The sequence below is a fragment of the Nesoenas mayeri genome (genome assembly GCF_963082525.1).
Source record: "Nesoenas mayeri genome assembly, chromosome: 1".
Classification (NCBI taxonomy): domain Eukaryota; kingdom Metazoa; phylum Chordata; class Aves; order Columbiformes; family Columbidae; genus Nesoenas; species Nesoenas mayeri.
In genome coordinates, this window is record NC_137541.1 from 115,978,158 (window position 1) to 115,998,865 (window position 20,708).

A 20,708-nucleotide genomic window follows, 5' to 3' on the forward strand; every position below is an offset into this window, starting at 1 on the left:
TAAGATTCTCCTCTCTTACAGAAAAAGAAACCTGTATTTATATCCTTGTAAAAGTGACTAAAGAGTCAAGAGTGGATATTTTTGTGTGGTTTTGGATTGTTTTTTCTTAAAGCTCATAGAATCTACTACCTTGGTTTTTCTACAGCCTTAATATTAGTTCGTCTTCATGTGCCTTGAAATACTTGACTCTTAATGCTTCTACTTAGAAGGGGAGGAAGATACAGCTTTTTTATGCTAAATGTGAAAACAACTTAGGGACAAAATGCAATGTATAAAATTTTGAGACATGGCCAACAGCTGTTGCTGTCTTCTGTCTTCCATAGTATGTGGATAGAGCTGACTGACTGAAATATGAATCTTCAATTCCAATGAGTAAAACTCTGTTCATACTGTGTAAGCTGTAATTATGGAGGATTATGTAGCAAGTTTATATTTTTCTTTAAATTTTTGCTGTATTTATAGTTAAATTCAAATGTGAGTACTGAAATTCAGCTCCATAAAGGGTATGTAAAAAAGAAATAATAATACTCATAGCAAGTCAGACAGAAAGTCTGTAGCCCATTCACTATCTTCATGATGGTGATCGAAGACAAGTGCCTAGTGAAGAAATAGGATTAGGCATTGTAAAGTTTACTTCTCTATACTTTTTCTTCTGTATCCCGTATGATTAAGATTCTAGATGTCCTAATGATGGACTTGTTCTTTTTCAACAGTTAACTTTTTTATTATTGTGTTAGATCTTGTGCACTAACAGTTGGCCTTCTTCACTACATATTTCAGATCATGTGTGCTTCCTAAAGGATGTAGATCTCTCTGCACATTACCATTGCAGATTCTCTTTATTTTGAAAGTTGACCATTTATCTTTATCCTTCAGTTAGTAATTAAAAGACAGTAAAAAACGCTGGTACAAACTGATTTAATTGTGGTAATCTTTCAACTTCAGTTGAGCTCGTGTGAATTAGAAGAACTTTAAGTGAAACATCTTAAGTTTCGTAGGTTAAAATACGTGAGCAGAAGTAAGTTGAAATATTGCAAGATAATGTGAAAGCACTGGTTATATTTTATATGCAGTGGGTAATTAAATGGAAGATACAGATGTGAAGCAGCCTGAGTTACCATTCGTTACTGATATTATGTAGTATCATAAAGTATTATCTGTCTTTTTGGAACTTTACTGGATTTGCATAATTGTACTTAATAGAAATGATACCCTGATTCTAGTTTAGGGAGGAGAAAACTGATGATAAACTAAACTATTGGATTGGAGTATGACAGATTAACAGTCTTTCTGAATTTGTAAGTTATTTAACAGATGAATGAATATTACTGTTTTGGTTGAAGTGTTTCTAAATATTAATTTATTCACTGTTATAAAAACCTCTGTATGCTTGATTGCATATGAGACAAACACAAAGCCCTGCATGATTATGTTAGAATAGATGTAACTTTTTAAAGGTACTCAAAAAAAAAAAAAAAAAGAAAAATTGTTTCCAAGATGTTGTTAACTGTTTGTGTCTCAAGCATTGCTGGCTCATTGCTAGGAGTTTTTTAAAGGTTATACACAGTAAGTCAGAGCCAGTCACAAATATGCAGTTATTTTATGGAGTCAGTTGTTCAGTTTTTTTCAGATAGAATAAAAAGGCTTTGTTTTTAATGTATGTCTTTACGTATGATACAATATTTGTGTTTATCAGTCTAATTCCTGACAGTAAAGGTCAGCAGTGGAAAAAGTACTTTGCCATCTCTGCTTCTGTACTAGCTTAATTTAGCCAAGAGCCTGTTATGCTACTCTAGCTACTTTAAAAACAAAAGATGTGCTAAAATGTTCAACTTCCCCAATCTTTTCAGTGAACTTGAGACTTACAAGTCATAACTATAGTTAGTGCAGATAAAAACATACAATATGCAGATACCGTAATGTATTTGTAGGAAGACTACAATATAAAGGAGTTCAGGGGTTTTTACTGCTTAACTCCTTTTGCCAGACGTTAACTTCAAATGCTGAATAAAACTTTTGCAGTCAGGTGCTGTGTGGCACCTGTAAAACGTAAAAGTTGAACACATTTCTACCTTTCTCTTACATCTGTCTGTTCATCGGTAGGTACGAATGCGAGGAATCCTTCACAACTCTGAATGTAGATATAAGAAATCACCAAAACCTTCTTGATTCTTTGGAACAGTATGTTAAAGGAGATTTATTGGAAGGTGCAAATGCATATCATTGTGAAAAGTGCAACAAAAAGGTAGGGATTCCTTGTATATTAAATTTGTGTACAACTGTGATGTTATAGCTGTGCGAATTCCAGTCTTAGTTCACGTTGAGGGGAAAAAAGTTATCCTTTAATTACTGAATTTGGTTGCTGGTTAGAGTATATGAATGGAAGCTTAAGAGCAGGTAACTGTTCATGTCCTTTTTTTAGGTTGATACAGTGAAACGCTTGTTGATTAAGAAGTTGCCTCCAGTTCTTGCGATCCAGTTGAAACGATTTGATTATGACTGGGAAAGGGAATGTGCAATCAAGTTCAATGATTATTTTGAATTTCCACGAGAACTGGACATGGAGCCTTACACGGTGGCAGGTGTAGCTAAATTGGAAGGAGATGATGTAAATCCTGAAAATCAGATAATACAAAATGAACAGTCTGAAAACGAACACTCTGGGAGCACAAAGTACAGGCTTGTTGGTGTACTTGTACACAGTGGCCAGGCCAGCGGTGGACATTACTACTCTTACATTATCCAGAGGAACGGTGGAGATGGTGAGAAAAATCGGTGGTATAAATTTGATGATGGAGATGTGACAGAGTGTAAAATGGATGATGATGAAGAAATGAAAAATCAGTGTTTTGGTGGAGAATACATGGGAGAAGTATTTGATCACATGATGAAGCGTATGTCCTACAGACGCCAGAAGAGGTGGTGGAACGCTTATATTCTTTTTTATGAACGTATGGACACAATAGACAAAGACAATGAACTAATAAAGTATATTTCAGAACTCGCTATCACCACTAAACCCCATCAGATTAAAATGCCATCAGCCATTGAACGAAGTGTACGGAAGCAGAACGTGCAGTTCATGCACAATCGTATGCAGTACAGCCTAGAATATTTCCAGTTCATAAAGAAGTTGCTTACTTGTAATAGTGTCTACTTAAATCCTCCTCCAGGTTAGTATGGTAGTCCAATAATTATGGATTAATTTCTTGCAAGAAGAGTTTTGATTTGTGTTGTCAAGAATTTGTCTAGCCAGTGGAAATTTTGTGCATTCTGCTTTGAATACTCTGTCTCTCTGGACTTCTGCTGTTAAATATCTGTTGTTTAGTTGTTCATCAGTGATAACATTATTCAGCTTATGTGCTAAGTCATGTTAAGATAATTAAGTTTGTGGGCTGGGCTGTTCTACTGAAGACTGTTCTCAAAGGTGAGACATTGAATTTCTAAAAATCAAACATATGTTAGCCTCCAGGTACTTGTCATAAGGCTTACGTATTCATAAGATACATTGTTGAATCTAGAGGCTGTTTTGATGAAGTTTCTTGTTGGAATTAGAACACAATCTTAGACAAAATAGTGATCTGGAATCAGTTAAATTATTAGAAGTAAATTGCTTCTACCTTGTCTACATGTGAGTGTTTTGATTTTTCTTTAGGACAAGATCATCTGTTGCCTGAAGCAGAAGAAATAACTATGATTAGTATTCAGCTTGCTGCTAGATTTCTCTTCACCACAGGATTTCATACAAAGAAAATAGTTCGTGGCCCTGCTAGTGATTGGTATCTTGTCTTTTAACAACAATTACCATTTTGCAAGTTTGATGTCTGTTAAATGATCCCAGTTATGTACATAGGACAATAAAAGGTTGTAGTGGTCTTGTCCCGTTTTCCCCTCTCCCAAAAATACATGGTCAAGGTGCACATGAAAAGGGAGGGAAACTCAAACAGAAGTTACTGGGAAGAAATGGAGCCTTTAAACTGCTGAGCTGAATAGCTTCAAAATTCCTTTTGAGACCTTAAATCTACCTTTTGACTGTCTTTTAAAAAGAATGAAGGAATAGAATCTATCACTAGCACAAAACTAATAGATTATGTATTCTTATTCAGAATGGTTTGTTCATAGTTTGAGTAGTTTTAAAGAAGGCTCTTTTCAACCTGTTTTTGCAACTTCTATTTGTATTTTGTTTCTGAAACATTTATATGGTCTTTTAGACTCTGTTAGCAGAGTACTTTATGTACATTGCTATGGGTCTGCAGTTCAAAACTGTAGTATAACAAACAGTACAATCATATTCATAGGACCACAGCATTTTAGTCTTTAAGCTAGGTTATTCTGTATTGGGGAGAGGAGTGTGGGTTACTACTGGTAGAACTAGAGAGAAAAACTAGTATTCATTATGACCAGTGGTTTAACAGCTACTAATAATTAGTTGTGGCATGGCAAATACATGCCCCATTTTTTTCTCTAGTAGTAACTTGCAGAGTAGCTAAGTTACTCCTGTTATTTTAAGAAAATAAGAGGAGTTCAAATATTGCTGAAGAAGGGGGACAGAGTCACATAAGATCCTCTTTGGAACAAATGTTTCATTCTTTGGGATTCCAGGGGGTTTCTTTGTTGGTTTTGTTTGGAGAGGGGCTGGGTGGTGGTTTTTTGGTTTTGTTGTGGTTGGTTGGGGTATTTTTAGTTCTGTAAATGAGAACATAAGTTCCTGGAAGGCTACATATTTAGTTACCTGTCTTAAACACAGCTCATGAAATCCACCTCACATATTCTCCACTGTTCACCCTCTCTCCAGGTTTCAATACAGAGGCAATGATGGCTGCTGCTTTAGGACATGCTTTTAGTAGTAGTTTGGGAGCTAGGGGATGTAATCCTGTCCTAGTTCGTAAGGGTGGTAGAAGTGCTACACTTTAAATGTTAGTTTTTAAATTGAAGTATCTTTTAAATTTGTGATTGCTAGTAATAGACAGTTTCCATATAGGAACAACAATTTAGCTGATTGTAAGCATTTTGTGAGCAAAAATGTTTGGAGAATCAGCTTTAACATGAGTTTTCTTAAAATTCTTCAAAATAGTGTCCACTAAAATTCATTAATGTCTGCATTTGCTCGGAATCTCTCATTTGTGTCATTTTCTATTTCAGGTATGATGCATTATGCATCCTTCTTCGTCACAGCAAGAATGTACGCTTTTGGTTTGCACACAATGTCCTTTTTAATGTTTCAAACCGCTTCTCTGAGTATCTTTTGGAATGCCCTAGTGCAGAAGTGAGGGGTGCATTTGCAAAACTTATAGTATTTATTGCACATTTTTCGTTGCAAGACGGACCATGTCCTTCACCTTTTGCCTCTCCTGGACCTTCCAGTCAGGTATTTAATATTCTAACAAAAAAAACTTTTGAAACTTATTCTTACTTCTTCATTATAAGCATTTAATGTAAGTTCTGGAATAGATGCATCAGTGTTGACAGGAAAGCTGTACAGTCCATTTTGCACTACATAACATGATGTAGCTCAACCAGTTTGTGTGAGAGTCTAAGGGGGTTCAGTTTCCCCTCATCAGTAAATCTCTGTGAAGACTGAATAGTGAGAATTTTGAGTTGTGAGTGTGAAATCTGCAAAATAAAAGTAGTGCTTTATAATAACGTGTAGGGGAGTGAACCCTTGTTTTTCATTTAGAATTAAATAAGCAAACAAAGCAAACAGCATGAAAACATCCAGGAGTTCCTTAAGGTTTCTTCCCCCATGTCCTGCAACACTGAAATTGTCAAAAATTGTAACTTTGCATAGGAGTAGACAGTGAATTTCCTAATTTTATACACCTAGAACTGTCAAAGAAACAAAAGAAAAGTCTTAATTTAATACTTGTTACAACAATATTTTTGTTTAGGCTGTTTTAAAATTTAAAAGATCAACCTTTTCGAGCCTTTGGTTTGTCATGTTTTTGATGTCTACAGTAAGACACTTTTTATTTGTATTGTTCCACTTACTTCAGAGTGTTTTTCAGTACTGCATCCAGGAAAAGAATTTGTATTAAGTTAAAGCTCTGCATATGCTTTGACACTGTTTTTTTTCATGAGGTACACCTGTTGAGGTGATTTGGTTGTTTCTCTTAGACTATAAAGTTCACAGTGGAACTTCATGTGGTTTTCTGAGTATTTAAGTCTAGATAGTGTTGGAGGAAAAGTTCAGTTAAAAGCATCTGTACTTGCATAATTTCTAGGGCTTGCATGTTATTTAGTGACAGGAGTCTTATTCCCTCTATTTGTCTTTGAGATTCAGGAGATTAACCAGCTGTTAGTATTTTGGAGCTGGTATGAATCCCATACCTTTTAACCAATTCTGGTTTGTGCCATAGTAGAAAGTATGAACTAAATAAAGGTTTGATAGATTCAGCCACTAATATTAAACCTTTTTTTAATAGGCTTATGATAACCTAAGTTTAAGTGATCACTTACTGAGAGCGGTACTAAATCTTCTAAGAAGGGAAGTATCTGAACATGGGCGCCATTTGCAGCAGTATTTCAATCTGTTTGTGATGTATGCCAATCTAGGTAAGCAAATTACACACACTTTTACTGATGACACTAATAAGCTCGTTCTTATTAATGATCCAGTTACACAGGTAACAGCAGGAGAATCCAGTTTTTTCAGCCTCAGGTAGATTGTTAAAATGTCACATAAATGTTCTCTAGAGCATCTGTGTTCCTCCAGTTTGGAGTTCGAGGCTTTAGTCTTTCTCCCATCCTTGGATGATGAACACGAGAAGCTTGGAGCAATAAGGCAGTGTCCTTCTCAGACATGTGGGGGTGTAAAAATGGCAAGAGAGATGATGCTTTGTTCAGGGCTCATTTGCAGGGAGGTCGTGAGACTGAAGAGACATGTGGGGCTGTCAACTGGTTTGAGCCTGAAGAAGCTGAGGAAGATAAAAGTTCAAAAAAGAGAGAGATGCATGATTCTCCTTTGTCTGTATATTCCAACTGTGCTCTTTCAGTATTAGTTTCTTTATTTCAACTTTGAAGTTCACAGCTACAAATGCAAAACACTGATTCCATATCTGTATTGCCTTTTAAAGACTCTTTGGGAGGCTGAGGAAATAGCTCAATCTGTATATGTTCTTAGAGATCTTTGTTTGCCAGGATGCTTTCACTGTAGACATCACATGAGGTAAAAGAATGCAAGAATCAGAGATTTCTTTTCATAAAGACTACAGTCCTCAATTTTCTGATGAAAGGTTAAATTTGAGATAGAATATGATTGCAAATGAGTATTTATTTTTGGCATCTTTCAGTACCAGACTAGTAGAACTACCCATTATATGCATGGTATAATAAAATTGAGATGAAGTAGCTATCAGTTTTGTTGTGATGGACATGAAATACAGGCTGTGGCACTTTCAGCATCACCCGTTTTTTGTCAGGATTTAATTGTATCCAGCATTAAAGCAAGCGAGAGATCACTTTTACAAAGATGTAACTTAAAAACTGTCTTAACATAATGGTGGATGACCTCAGCCTGGTGGTAAAGCTGAGAGAAGTAGAAAGGTTAAGAAGCATTGGGGAGTCTGAGAAAGAGATAGACTGGGATCACGCTCTGGCCTCCCTGAGACAGGAAAGGCCACCAGTAAAAGAAACAAGATCAAGGGAGTTCTGTGTCCTCCCCCTGCCAGACTGAAGAAGGCAGGTCAAGGGAAAGGAATGAATGGAAGCAAGTCTACATGCAGGCTGACAGGCGAAGCCCCCCACTTGCCCACCTCGCACTCCCAGGTGCCTTTGTACAACAGGCATGAGGCTCTGGATGTGGAAGGCCAGGCAGTGGATGAGACAAATGGAAGGTCTGTCTACACCACAGGTGTTGACAGGATCAGAAAGGCCTACCCCCTGTGTTACAGCCACCTCCGTGAGGAAAAAAGAAGGGTTATAGTTGTAGGTGACTCCCTTCTGAGGAGTACAGGTTGTCTAATATGCTGGGCAGGCCCTCTTTAGGGAAGTCTGCTGCATTGCTGGGGCCCAGGTTAAGGACATCACTAGGAAATTTCCTAGCCTGGTACAGCCCTGGGACTACGGCCTGTTACTATTTTTCCATGTGGGTGGTGACGAAGTTGCAACTGGTAGTCTGAGGATGATCGAAAGAGACTGCAGGGCCTTGGGTGGTTGGTAAGAGAACTAGGAGCACAGGCTGTTTTCTCCTCTCTCCCTTCAGTTGTTGGTAGTGACATTAGAAGAAACAGATGGACACAGTCTATTGATACATGGCTCCGTGGCTGGTGTCACTGCCGAAATTTTGGGGTTTTTGAGAATGGGGTGGCCTACATGGCACAAGGTTTGCTGACGTCAGATGGAGTTTATCTTTCTCATAGGGGAAGAGGGTCTTTGCACATGAGCTAGCAGGGCTCATCAACAGAGCAAATTGTATCTTGGGCTGCATCAAATGGAGCCAGCAGGTCAAGGGACGTCATTCTGCCCCTCTGTTCCGCTCTGGTGAGACCCCACCTGGAGCCCTCTGTCCAGCTCTGGAGCCTCAGTGCAGGAAAGACATGGATCTGTTGGAGAGGGGCCAGAGGAGGCCACAATATAATCAGAGGCTGGAACAGCTCTGCTGTGAGGACAGGCTGAGAGAGTGGGGGCTGTTCAGCCTGGAGAAGGTTCCAGAGAGACCTTATTGTGGCCTTTCAGTACTGAAAAGGGTCCTATAAGAAAGGTGGGGACAGACTTTTTAGCACGGCCTGTTGCGGTAGGACAAGGGATAAGGGTTTTAAACGAAAGGAGGGGGAGATTCAGGCTAGACGTGAAGAAGGAATTTTTTTTCAATGAGGGTTGTGAAACACTGGAACCAGGTTTCCCAGAGAGGTGGTAGATGCCCCATCCCTGGAGACATTCCAGGCCAGGCTGGATGGGGATTTGAGCATCCTGATTTAGTTGAATTTACTGGTAAGCATGGTATGTAGTATGTTTTTGTGGTGAAACTAGCTGTATGTTTGGATTTACTTTTTGTGTTTTTTTCATTTTTATCTTAAATTGTTTTTATCACTCTTATTTACACTTACTGCATAGCGTGGCACAGTTGGAAATGTATTAAATTTTTATTTGATGTATCTAGGACATGATGAAAAAATATACTGGGGGGGGGGGGGGGGGGGTGTGTGTGTTCATCCTGTCCCGAGCCTCACAATGAAAATGTTGATTCTTTGGCCAAAGGGCTTGCTCTTAACATAGATGCTGGTTACTGAAGTGCTAATGAGCACTGTTAGATTGTAGTCATTTAGAGCTCTCTTTCAATGTGTTTTTTCAACTGAACACAATTTTCTTGTGCATCTTTACTGATTTGATTAGGATTTTTTTTCCTCAGAAAGCATAAATGATGGTTATAATAAAACCCAGCAACTGACAAGTTATGAAACATTGTAAACACTAGTTATTTTTCTTAAAAATAAAAAGTATTGTCTGAGAAACAAGCTAGATCGTTTTGTTTTGTTTTGTTTCTTCCCTGTAAAGGTGTAGCAGAAAAGACACAACTTCTGAAACTAAATGTTCCTGCAACCTTCATGCTTGTGGCTCTGGATGAAGGTCCAGGTCCTCCAATTAAATACCAGTATGCTGAACTGGGGAAGCTGTACACTGTTGTGTCACAACTGATCCGTTGCTGCAATGTGTCATCGCGGATGCAGTCTTCTATTAATGGTATACTGAATTTTAAGTTTTCTTTAGAGTAATTGAATATATCAGTAAATGTCTTTTGTATATATTTAGCTATTACGTGTAAAATGGCTTAGCTGGAAAAATGTTTGTCTTTTATGTTTAGCAACTCCTTTTTGTGTAAAAACAGAAAGCTGTTCTCTATTTTATGCTTCTTGCCTTATTCCTTAAAGGTACAGGAAAACAACTGAGTAGTAGTTTGATTACAAAATAGTGATAATTTTAGAATCATTTAAGCTCATTGTAAAGAGTTGCAGAAAGATCTTTTGATTCTGAGTAGGCAATAAAATAATAGTTACTTTCATGTTACCAGTACAAAAAGTAATCTATACAGAAAAAACACTCTTAACAGGCTCTGAAATAGCTAAAACTGCTTATCAGTAACAGGATCTTGCATTGTTGTGGATAGGTCTTGAAAATTATTTGGTGCTTGTTTGCAGTCAAGACAGCAAACAGAAGTCAGCACTTTAATTTGTAAAAGATGAAGAATCAGCTAGAAATTGGTCAACCGCAGTATAAATCATTAATATCTCTAGTAGTTGAATAGAGTGCAGTTATCTTTGAGAAATGGTGACAGAATGTTGGGCTACGTGGACTTTATAGCCTGTATATGTACATGTTCTATTAAGCATATTTTAGAAACCCTAATTAGGAATCTGTAGAGAGGCTATTTAATGGCAAACTCATTACAGCTTGATGTGTCAGGCTATAAAGTCAATAGGCTAGAATGTGCTGTAGTAAGATTAATGAACTGAAAATATTACTGTGCTATAATTAGCTTCAGAACCATTTGGCAATTTTTATTTGGTTTTGTTTCCAGTGTATTATTTGAGGCTTACACTGAAAAGATGATATACTACGAAAAATGATTGCATATTCACTGTATTCATAATATTGTACTAAAAAAAATTACTTTGTATGAACATTACTCTGACTACTAATTATGATTAGTATTTACAGACTAAAGTTATTTTTTGCTTCAGCATATTAATTTAGAAAAGTTCTCACCTGGACTTCTGGGCCTCTTCAGACAATAAAACACTGCTACATTTAGAAACATCAGGAGCAAATCAACAGTCCTTCATCAAACAAAATGAAGTTTACTAAATCAGATACATTCATTTTTATTCCTTCAAGAGTATATGACTTCTCTCTACACTAGAGATTCAGACAGGACTGTTTTGACATAGGTATTCCTCTGAACCCTTTCCCATTGCCTAGTGAAATAAATAGACCTTGCATCCTAAAAGACAATTGATTTGGGCTTTGTTACGCAACCAGTGAAGCAGATAAATTCAGGAGATAAGAGAATTTCACTGAGGAAACTCTCGGTAATTTATCTTCTTGCATATGAACATGTCTCCAGCTCTTCTGCTTTGATTGTCACCACATAATTGTACCTGAGAGGGACAAGTAGCTCTCTCAGGCAGCAAGTGTCAAGCTTCACAATCAGGAAACTTAGTTACTTCATACCACCATATTTTTCAAAGAAAATCAGCTGTTAGGGAGGCGCTGGGTTCTTTTTCTATCTACTGTTTTTGATGAGTTACACCAATTTATGTTCTGTTGTATCTACACTGACAGTACTTCAGTACCTTTTCATCTGTGACAACTGTTCCAGGTAATCCCCCACTTGCCAACCCTTACGGTGATCCTAATTTATCTCAACCTATAATGGCACTTCAGCAGAACGTAGCAGACATTTTGTTTGTGAGAACTAGTTATGTGAAGAAAATTATTGAAGATTGTAGCAACTCTGAAGAGACCATCAAGTTGCTTCGTTTCTGCTGTTGGGAGAATCCTCAGTTCTCTTCCACAGTCCTCAGTGAACTTCTTTGGCAGGTAAAAATAAAAAGCAAGGAGAAAGATGGGAATATAAATGTGCATGATGTAAGATTCTGTATTTATTTGTTTATATAAATGTATTTAATACTGAATAGGTGCTTGATAGATAAACTTTACTTAAGATGGCATCCTCTGTCAGGAATTACACTTTTAGGTCTATACATCATGTTGGAGTACTATGAGAAGTCCTCTTATGAATTCAGGAAAGCAGTTGACCTTTTATGAGTTAGGAATGCTATGCTATGCTAAGGATGGCAAGTAAGTAGACTGAGGTGGTCTTTAGGTGCTGCAAGAGCATTTCCTAAAACCTTTTCATCGTTATCTGTGAAAGAGCTTCTTAGGTTGCATGAAAAGTTAGAAGCATTTCCTAAGATCTCCCATGTTGGGTTTTTTTGAGTATGTTCATAAGGTTCTTTTTTAGAAGCCTGCAGAACATACTTGGCTTCAGACTCAGGAAAGACTCTTTGAGACTGTCTTGTTTTTAATTTGTAACCTCTGTAATGTTAATCATACTTTTCCACTCCAAAGAATATTTTTGACTTCTGTTAGCTCATCTTTGTATTAGCCCATTTTTTCCATGTAAACATCACATTTTTGTTTGACACTTGAAAGAATCATAATAAAAATCACTTTACTGCTATTTTGCTAGCCATGGATTTTACATTTTAGGGTAACTTTTGAACATACTGTCTAAAAGTAACAATATCACTGAAAAATACCTTTTTGTAATTTTGCTTTTCTAAAGGTATTTTTTAAGGTAGCTTCTTATCATCTCATGCTTGGAGCTTTAGATCAATTGTGTTAGAAACTCATGGGGAAATGTCATTTGCAAAACGTTCTATTTTTTTAAAAAAAGGCCCAAAAAATCCTGACACAATCAACATTTTTTAAAAACAAGGATGCATTGTATCTTGAAATACCCTTTACATTACAGTAAATTTCATTTCAAATTCATTTCTTGTATTACACCATATAATCTGCATGCTTCAAAGAATGCTTTCTTATGTTCTGCATTTTCACTTTTTAAGGTTGCATATTCATATACATATGAGCTTCGACCTTATTTGGATCTGCTTCTGCAAATCCTGTTAATTGAGGACTCTTGGCAAACTCACAGGTTAGTATTTACCTGTCTTTTTATAATTCAAGATTATTATATTTTGTATATGTTGTTTTCCCAGCAGTTCTGTTGCTAATCCTTTCAAAATGTTTGTTGTGAGTATACAGGGTGTTTCGAAAAGATGAAACCAATTTGAAATCACTGTGCTTTGAAGTTGTGTCCATCTTTTTGAAACACCCTGTATATCACGTGAAAATACAGGAATAAAGCATTTTTTCCACTTTTATCTCAAGTTTTGAGATAAATCTACTTTTTTTTTTTTTTTCTCCCCTTGACCTTCCTTACTATAGAGAAATTTACTACTTAGTCCTATAAACCCAATATAAGATTTTTCACGTACAAGAGAATGTGCCATTTAGGCTAAACTCATTTGTATTTACTGTGAGATGCTCATACTGATTCTTAGAACCGTCTTACTCAAGATGGTCTAATGTCAGTCATAGTAGTGATACCAAGAGATGCATGAGGTGTCAACTTGGGAGAAAAGCTTATTTCCTACATAAATATTTGCTATCTGATCACATTTCAAGATAATTTTAGGTTCAATACATTAAGTATTCATCCAGTATCAACCTCTATTTTCATATGTCTACAGAATAAGGCTTTTGAAAGTTGAGATTTCAAAAAAAGTAATTGTTGCAGATGCTGACTATTTGAGAGAACAGTCAGTTTTTCAGAAGTTTTTTGTAGAAGTAGTAGGTGGGGTAACACGAAACAAATTTAATCAACCTAATACCTATTTCAAAATGTCACTGATTCACATTAAGTGAATATAGGTAGTAATGGATTTACTAAATAATTTGCAACCATGTCCCCTGTGCCATTTAACATACTTTGGGTTAAGAGTGCACTTACTGCCTGCAATAAGGGTATTGGAGTGAACTCATGTACTTAACCTGTAGAAGTAGTTTGTGCTCTTGGATGTTATCAGTTGCTTGGCCTTACTTTAGAAGATGCACTAAGAGAAGGTGGTGGTCTGGCTTACCACACTTCAAAACATGAAAGCTGAGTTGGAGGGATTTCTTCATTTTCTTTATAGGAATTACAGCTCAGGTAAGGGACGAGAATACCCTTTATACATTGGCTTTTTGGTTTTGCATATACATGTATATGTAATGCATATATAATGCAGTTTGTTTCTGTTTTCTTCCTGGTAAATACTTCCATAAGATGCCTTTAAGTCCATATACTTTATTAGATGTGAAGTAAAATAATATATTTTAGGGTGGAAACGCAGGTGGGAAATCATGGAAGTGGTTGTTTGGAATAGGGCTATGTTTGAAGTAAAGGGTTATGAAGGAGGTTGACTGTTGCAGTATGGCTTTCACTATACTGGGCGATGTACATCACTGCATATTCAAGGTTGCAGTCTCAGGAATAGCAGTGTTCATTGGAGTGGTGTTAGGCTTCAGCAGAGGGCTTGTAAGTGGCCAGCTGCAGTTATCCTCCGATTTCTTGCTGCCACTTCTGGGAGTTGCTTGGTCTCTGTTCTTGGTTTTGCTGTGATAATCATAGACTTCTAATTATCTTTGTCATCTCTTTCAAAAAAAAAAAAAAAAACCACACCCAAACAAAACCAAACAAATATAGTGTAATTGTCCATAGTAAATGGTAGTATCTTCTAACTTATAGAAAACAAGCATCATCTGATCTTATACAAGTGCTGCTTGTATTCTTGCACTGTGAGATGGCCACTGCTGCTCTATGGCATCAAACTCGCTCTCATAAATTTCTCTTGATTTGTCAGCTTCAAGTGCCAAGTTTGGGATAATAGAGTTACAAGTACCATTAAGATAAATCAGCTGAAGTAAATCTCATTGTCATTTTATAGATAGAGCCTAGGTTGGCAGCTGCCTCGAGTCCATTCAGTGACTGTTGCCAGGGCTCTGAAGAAAGAGGGCAATTGATTTTCCTGCAATGAGTGTAGTAGCTCTTCCAGATGTCAGTGTCAGTTCCATGCCCTTCTGACTTTTTTTCCAAAGTCAAAAGTATGGCAGTTCTCATTCTAGCACAGTTTCAGAGTGGCAATTAATTCCTCCACCCCCTGTTCGAGCGCAGAAGGCACAGAAGGTGGGCTTAGTTCCAGGGAGTGCCCAAGCCCCTTATCCCCATGCACAAATGTGAACCAGTTGTCTCTCTTCAGGGGAACTGCATCTAAGAGAGGGTAGCTTTGAGAAGCATAGCTGTTAAGTAAGTCAATGTTCTGTTCTGGATTTAACTGTTCCAGTTCTGTAAGGACCTGTTGGGTTAGCAGGTCTATTTTGTAAATGCAGTTGATTTTAAAAATAAGAAAGTTACCAGTTGAAGTTGATTGCTGTAATTAGAATTAATCACACTTACATGCTTTATATATCTTATTCTGAGAGTTTAAGTATTATCATGTGTGGTAAAATTATAAGTTATGTGTGTGATGTGTCAAGTTAGTTTTTTGGTTTTAAAAAAACTCTTACTAAAACCAGAAGCTAGAATATGAGCTATCCTTTTATAATTACATTGAAAATGAAGCCTTAATTCAAACACTAGAACTCTAACACTTGAAGTTTTATGGGGTTTTTTTTGTTTGTGTTTAGGATTCACAATGCACTTAAGGGAATCCCGGATGACAGGGATGGACTATTTGACACCATTCAGCGCTCCAAGAATCATTATCAGAAAAGAGCTTACCAGTGTATAAAGTGCATGGTAGCTCTCTTCAGCAACTGTCCTGTAGCCTACCAGATCCTTCAGGTGATGCTTCTCATTCTATTTCTTTCTGCCTTTTTTTCCAGTTCTGTGTACTTAAAAAAAAATTTAAAACCACCATTATTCAGTTTTCGTCACCTTGATGAAATTAAAACTTTGAAGTACAACTCATTTGAACCTTCCTGTTTCAGAAGGTCAATAGGTGGGATTGAAAGCAGTTTGATTAAACTTGCAGTCATGATTCTGTGATGCAGCTGCAAATCCACAGGCTTCATAACAGATTTGAAGTTTTCTCTGTGCAAAAAAGGACTCTCTGAAGACTCTGAAATAGAGTCTTTTAAACAGCAGCTTGTGTGTTCATAGTCTATTCTCTGGTAGCTGATGTATAGGCAGGGAAAAATAAATCTGTTTTGAAGAATAGAGAAAATAATTCTGAACTGTTAATTTTCCATATGCAGAGCAATGGAGATTTGAAGAGAAAATGGACCTGGGCAGTAGAATGGCTTGGAGATGAGCTGGAGCGTAGACCATACACTGGCAACCCCCAGTACACCTATAATAATTGGTCTCCACCAATACAAAGCAACGAAACATCAAATGGCTACTTCCTAGAGAGATCTCACAGTGCTAGAATGACTCTGGCAAAAGCTTGTGAACTCTGCCCAGAGGAGGTAAAGAATTAATTTGACTTCTGGTAATAAAATTGAGAGAAGTGCTTCTGTAAATAATTAACTTTAGCAACAGCCTCCAGTCATTATAGAGGTAACACATTTTATAAATAAGGATTTCTACTTTTGTTGGCTTCTGTTACATACTCCTGTGCATTTTTCCACATTTATTACTGTTTCCATAGACATCTGTCACTTAAAGAATTCACAGTATAGAATTGAAGTTCACCATGTAAAATAGATTGTGAATGGGTCTGTTTTTCCCAATAATACATTGATGCGGGAATTTTTATGTAGCACAGTACAAGCTTCGGGTGACGTGATGGGGTGGAATTTTCCTCCAAGCATGTCTGAAACAGTCACTTGCATGTAGGAATTGGTTCTGGAGAGTATAATCATAGTATGTTTTACTTAAATAAATAAAATGTTTTTTCAAACTTCAGGAACCAGATGATCCTGATGCCCCAGATGAACATGAGTCTTCTCCACCTGAAGATGCCCCACTGTATCCCCATTCACCTGGTTCCCAGTATCAACAGGTAAAAGCTCAGAGCTGAAGCATTTGTTCAGAGTTTGAGGTTAACTTTTTTTATCATTTGTGGTAACTTAAATTACAGGTACTTAGCCAGAAGCATGTTATTGTCAAATATCACACTTGTAGGAATAAAGATTCACATCCATTTTGCCAAGAATAGCTTCACCATCAGAGGTTTCAGGTGAAAAATTTAATGTTACCAGATCAGAGATTAATCGTTCATAGAAGGAGCAAGGGGACAGATGTCATCACGGCCTAATGCATACTGAATTTGATGCTGTCGTATTTGTTGACATCGATAATATTTTTTGAGTTGCTTTCTTGTTTTTAAATACAAAATCAAGCCTCAAGGCCTGATTTTCAGTTTAGGTAATCGGAAAGCTTTCGGAAAAATGCAGATGGCTTTGCTACATGTTAATTGTGCTATGAACCCTGATCTTTAATTTTTCAGTACATATAGAATCTAAATCTGTTAAAAGGCTGCTTTGTTAATATCTCTCAGTGGAAAGGCAGATCTGAAAGAAATCATAACCATGTTTTTTACTGAGTTAACTAAATTAGTACGTCCCCCACTTAGTTGCCATTTTTGTTCCAATTCATTTTATATATTCCAAATCTACTAATTTAATTTCCTTTCCTGCCCAAACCCATTTTTCCTCCATCTTGCTTTCCTTATTTGATGTTCTGAGCAGAGCAGTTGGTAAGTCATACAGATTTTCCCACTCCTTTCTGAGCTCCTGAGTTCAGACGCGTACCGTAACCTCACCATGACCCGTGTGATGTGTTCACTTTCTTGCAAGAGATGGCCTTTCTCACTAACACACACAATCTTCGTAGTCCTGGTTTCTTCACAGTTGGTTAAACTCTGCAAAACAATAGATAGATGGCGGGATGTTTTCATTTGCCAGATGCGTGTATGACTTTTTAAACTGAGACACAGCATCTGGAGAAAACCACTGGTCTAGATTTCATTCAGTTCTGTAACATTAAAGTTTTCCCTCATGAAAACTGAAATATGCTGCATAAAGGCAGGTATGCTTTTTCCATTGCCATAGGAAAAAAATTTAAGCTGGTTGAATCTGTTGGTAAAATACGTGCACAGTTCAATGTCTGCAGCACATAGGCAGCCTCTTTTCGTCTCCCTTTTTTTCTTTCTTGCTACTTTTGCTTTGCATGTAAATGTTTGTTACTCAAAAGCTGAGATTACTATTTTAACTAATCCTTTTATCTTTACAAGTTGAAAGTTTGTTTACCGTCTGTGTAAATGAAAAGGTAAGTGAATGATGTGATGCCAAGGAATGAAGAAACTGTGATGTGTGTTCCTGTGGATATTACTACACAAGTTCAGTGTGCTTGAGAATACTTTTCAATAGTCTGAATGTCAAGGGATTAGGAAACGGTGCACAAGTTTAATGTCCCTTTAAAATGTTTATGCTTTATTCCAGAATAACCACGTGCATGGACAGCCATATACAGGCCCGGCAGCACATCATATGAACAACCCTCAGCGAACTGGCCAACGAGCACAAGAAAATTATGAAGGCAGTGAAGAAGTTTCCCCGCCTCAGACAAAAGATTAGTGAAATGCACATAATCAATTAACTTGCTCCATCAAGACTGTGCACCCAGGCCTTACAGTCCAACTTTTCTCTGTGTCTGGCTAATATTTAAAACTAGAAAAAACTATTCCTAATCAACATGGAGTGGAGAGTCTATTCACTGTCTTATCTGCAGAAAATTGCTGTCAATATATAACCCGCCTGCAGTGGAAAGTGTATAGTGTTTTGTAATAAATGGCCTGATGCTAATGTGTAAATGGCAAAGGTGTATATAGTATATTAATGTTTGACTGTTAATTCTTGAGCAAGAAACATTTTTTTTGTCTTGATGAGACTCACAGATCTACAAAAACAAAAAATAATTTCTTGGTATATCTGCTGCGCTCTGCAACCAGTGTTGCCTGCCTCATGGCAGTCGGATCAACTCCTTTACGAAAAAAGCCTATCCATGTCAACCACAAAAATAGTTTCATGTTAATTCTTTGCCACTGAAGTCGATTTTACTATGAGCAACGTAATGGCTGGTAACCTTTTAATTATTTGGTTGATGTGGAAAATTGGTGATGTAACATTGTTTCTAGATCTTTTTTCATTGCCTTTTTCATTCTGGTATTAGGTTAATCACTTTGAAGCTATAGTTATGCTGTAACATTTAGCATGGCTTCACACCAAGTTAGTGTAGCCAATGAGGGGGAAAAACAAACAAGTGACAGCAGTTGTCCCAATGTGACAACTGGATTGCTCAGAACTTTTTCTTCTTACACCTAGACTATAAAAAGGGGAGGGGAAAATGTGACAAACAAGTGGTTTTCAGTTTCACATATGTTCCTCATATCTGATGTTTGACAGTTCTGTCTCTGGGTGGGATAAAGAACACTTAGTTTTCAGTAATAGGAATTTAAAAGATTTAAAACAAATATGCAAAAATTTGCTATGCCAGGATGCCTGGAGCATAATAGACTGTATTTGGTGTGCTTGTTTTGTTTCTTTGGTAGAGCTTATTAGATAAACTTCTAACACTTTCCTTCTACTGCATCCCAGTGAAGTGGAAGTCAACAAAATCACACAGTACTCGTGAGTGCCACTGCACCAAGTTAACTTGCTGGTTTTCTGCTCGTTCACAGTTCTACTTGGAAGCGAGAATTGTCTTAGCTCTTTATCCATTATACAGGAAATCTTAACATTAGAAGCAGGGTTTAATGATAAAAGAAACTACTGGTTAGTCAAATACAATTCTGAGGTATCTCTATTCCAGAATAAACATTTGTTTAAAGACTTCAAGAAACGCATCAGTAAATACTGTATTTAAATGAAAATTGGTAACTTGAATGTGTGTAATTTTTTTGGAACCTGTCTAAAAACCAAATACCCCTGCAAAACAGATACAGCCCACCCTATACTATTTAAATATTTTGCTGTTTTATTTTATAGAAATTATTTTGCTGAATTCACAAATAGAATTTGATTTAAGAAGAATGTTTTGTCCTGTGGTGTGTGTTGTTTTTTGGGTTGTTTTTTTTTAATGGACTGCACAGGAAGGTGAATTCTGTGCAGTGGCACTATGCTGAATTCTGGAACAACAGTCACATTGAGATTCTGTGCACAAAAAAAGAAAATTGGCCCTTAAGAATAAAATAATCAGGACAATTACACTGTAAAAGTTTCTTAATGTGATTTATCTTGTACTTTTTGTATGTTTTTATATATACATATATATATTTAATGAGCACAAGCTTGATGGTGTTTTTTACAAATGAGTTGATAGAAACAAAGCTGCTTATCGAATTAAAAGTCTGTAGTTTTGAAATGAATGAAGGAACATTCAGTCGCAAGTGCATTCTTATGCATTTAGTGTAACAAGGAAGAGACACGGAAGACTTTTGGATAAGATCACTTTTATGCTTCCATGTTTTCCCTAGTGCTCAAGTTAATTCAGATTTTTTCGTAGTTTTTTTAGTAATACCATTTTACCTGGACTCAGTACTAAGCTGGGTAAAGTTTTCCCGTTTATGTTTGGGAATGCTTGCTGGAGGTTTTAACTCAAAAGTTCTACCCTGAGTACTCAAATTGAAATAGTTCGTATTTATTTGAACCAGTAATTGTTACACAAGCTATCTCAGAGGGGATTATTATGTATTTTTTACTAAATCGGTAAAATATATAGTATGCTAGTTCAGCCTTGCCAAATGTCTTAGCTTTTAATAGTGCAATGATTGTAGAGATGTGTCAGACCTGTGACACTTTCAGGCTGTGACTCTTCAGTCATACACACCCCTGTCCCTGAACTGGGACCAACTGCGGTGGCAGTTGTTTTTCGGGTGGCAAATATTGTGCATTTTGTGACTTTTGAAGAAGGATAGCTTGTATTGTTTGCAGCTGCTGCTTTTAAATGGATAGTGCAGGAAAAGTTGCAATGTTTTCTTCGCTCTAGGCAAAACAATTTCGAATTGTACTTAACAAATAGTGTACAAGCAAAAAGTTTCATATGCATGTTACTGTCACAGCATTTTGGCAGTGGTCATTTCCAGGCGATACACAGTACCTCATTGTTGATGGCACACTTTAAAATAGTCGTCCTCAAAGTGCCTGAAGATTTAATTCCCCCA

At 36.9% G+C, this 20,708-nt stretch overlaps 1 protein-coding gene across 5 annotated transcripts in view; it reads left to right on the forward strand.

Annotated features, from left to right (window-relative positions):
- Positions 1–19,872, forward strand: part of USP9X (ubiquitin specific peptidase 9 X-linked) — a 103,747-nt gene extending 83,875 nt beyond the window's left edge. For 3 of the 5 annotated variants that reach the window (XM_080341170.1, XM_080341169.1, XM_080341171.1), the window contains exons 34-45: positions 2,104–2,245; positions 2,423–3,173; positions 3,656–3,779; positions 5,143–5,368; positions 6,423–6,552; positions 9,493–9,678; positions 11,315–11,535; positions 12,567–12,655; positions 15,229–15,385; positions 15,799–16,011; positions 16,452–16,547; positions 17,989–19,872. In XM_080341170.1, the coding sequence (XP_080197296.1) occupies positions 2,104–2,245; positions 2,423–3,173; positions 3,656–3,779; positions 5,143–5,368; positions 6,423–6,552; positions 9,493–9,678; positions 11,315–11,535; positions 12,567–12,655; positions 15,229–15,385; positions 15,799–16,011; positions 16,452–16,547; positions 17,989–18,123 (2,470 nt within the window). In that variant the 3' untranslated portion in view covers positions 18,124–19,872. The remainder of the gene's footprint in view (positions 1–2,103; positions 2,246–2,422; positions 3,174–3,655; positions 3,780–5,142; positions 5,369–6,422; positions 6,553–9,492; positions 9,679–11,314; positions 11,536–12,566; positions 12,656–15,228; positions 15,386–15,798; positions 16,012–16,451; positions 16,548–17,988) is intronic. The other 2 variants (XM_080341172.1, XM_080341173.1) reach the window with 1 other exon arrangement.
- The last annotated feature ends 836 nt before the right edge of the window (positions 19,873–20,708 follow it).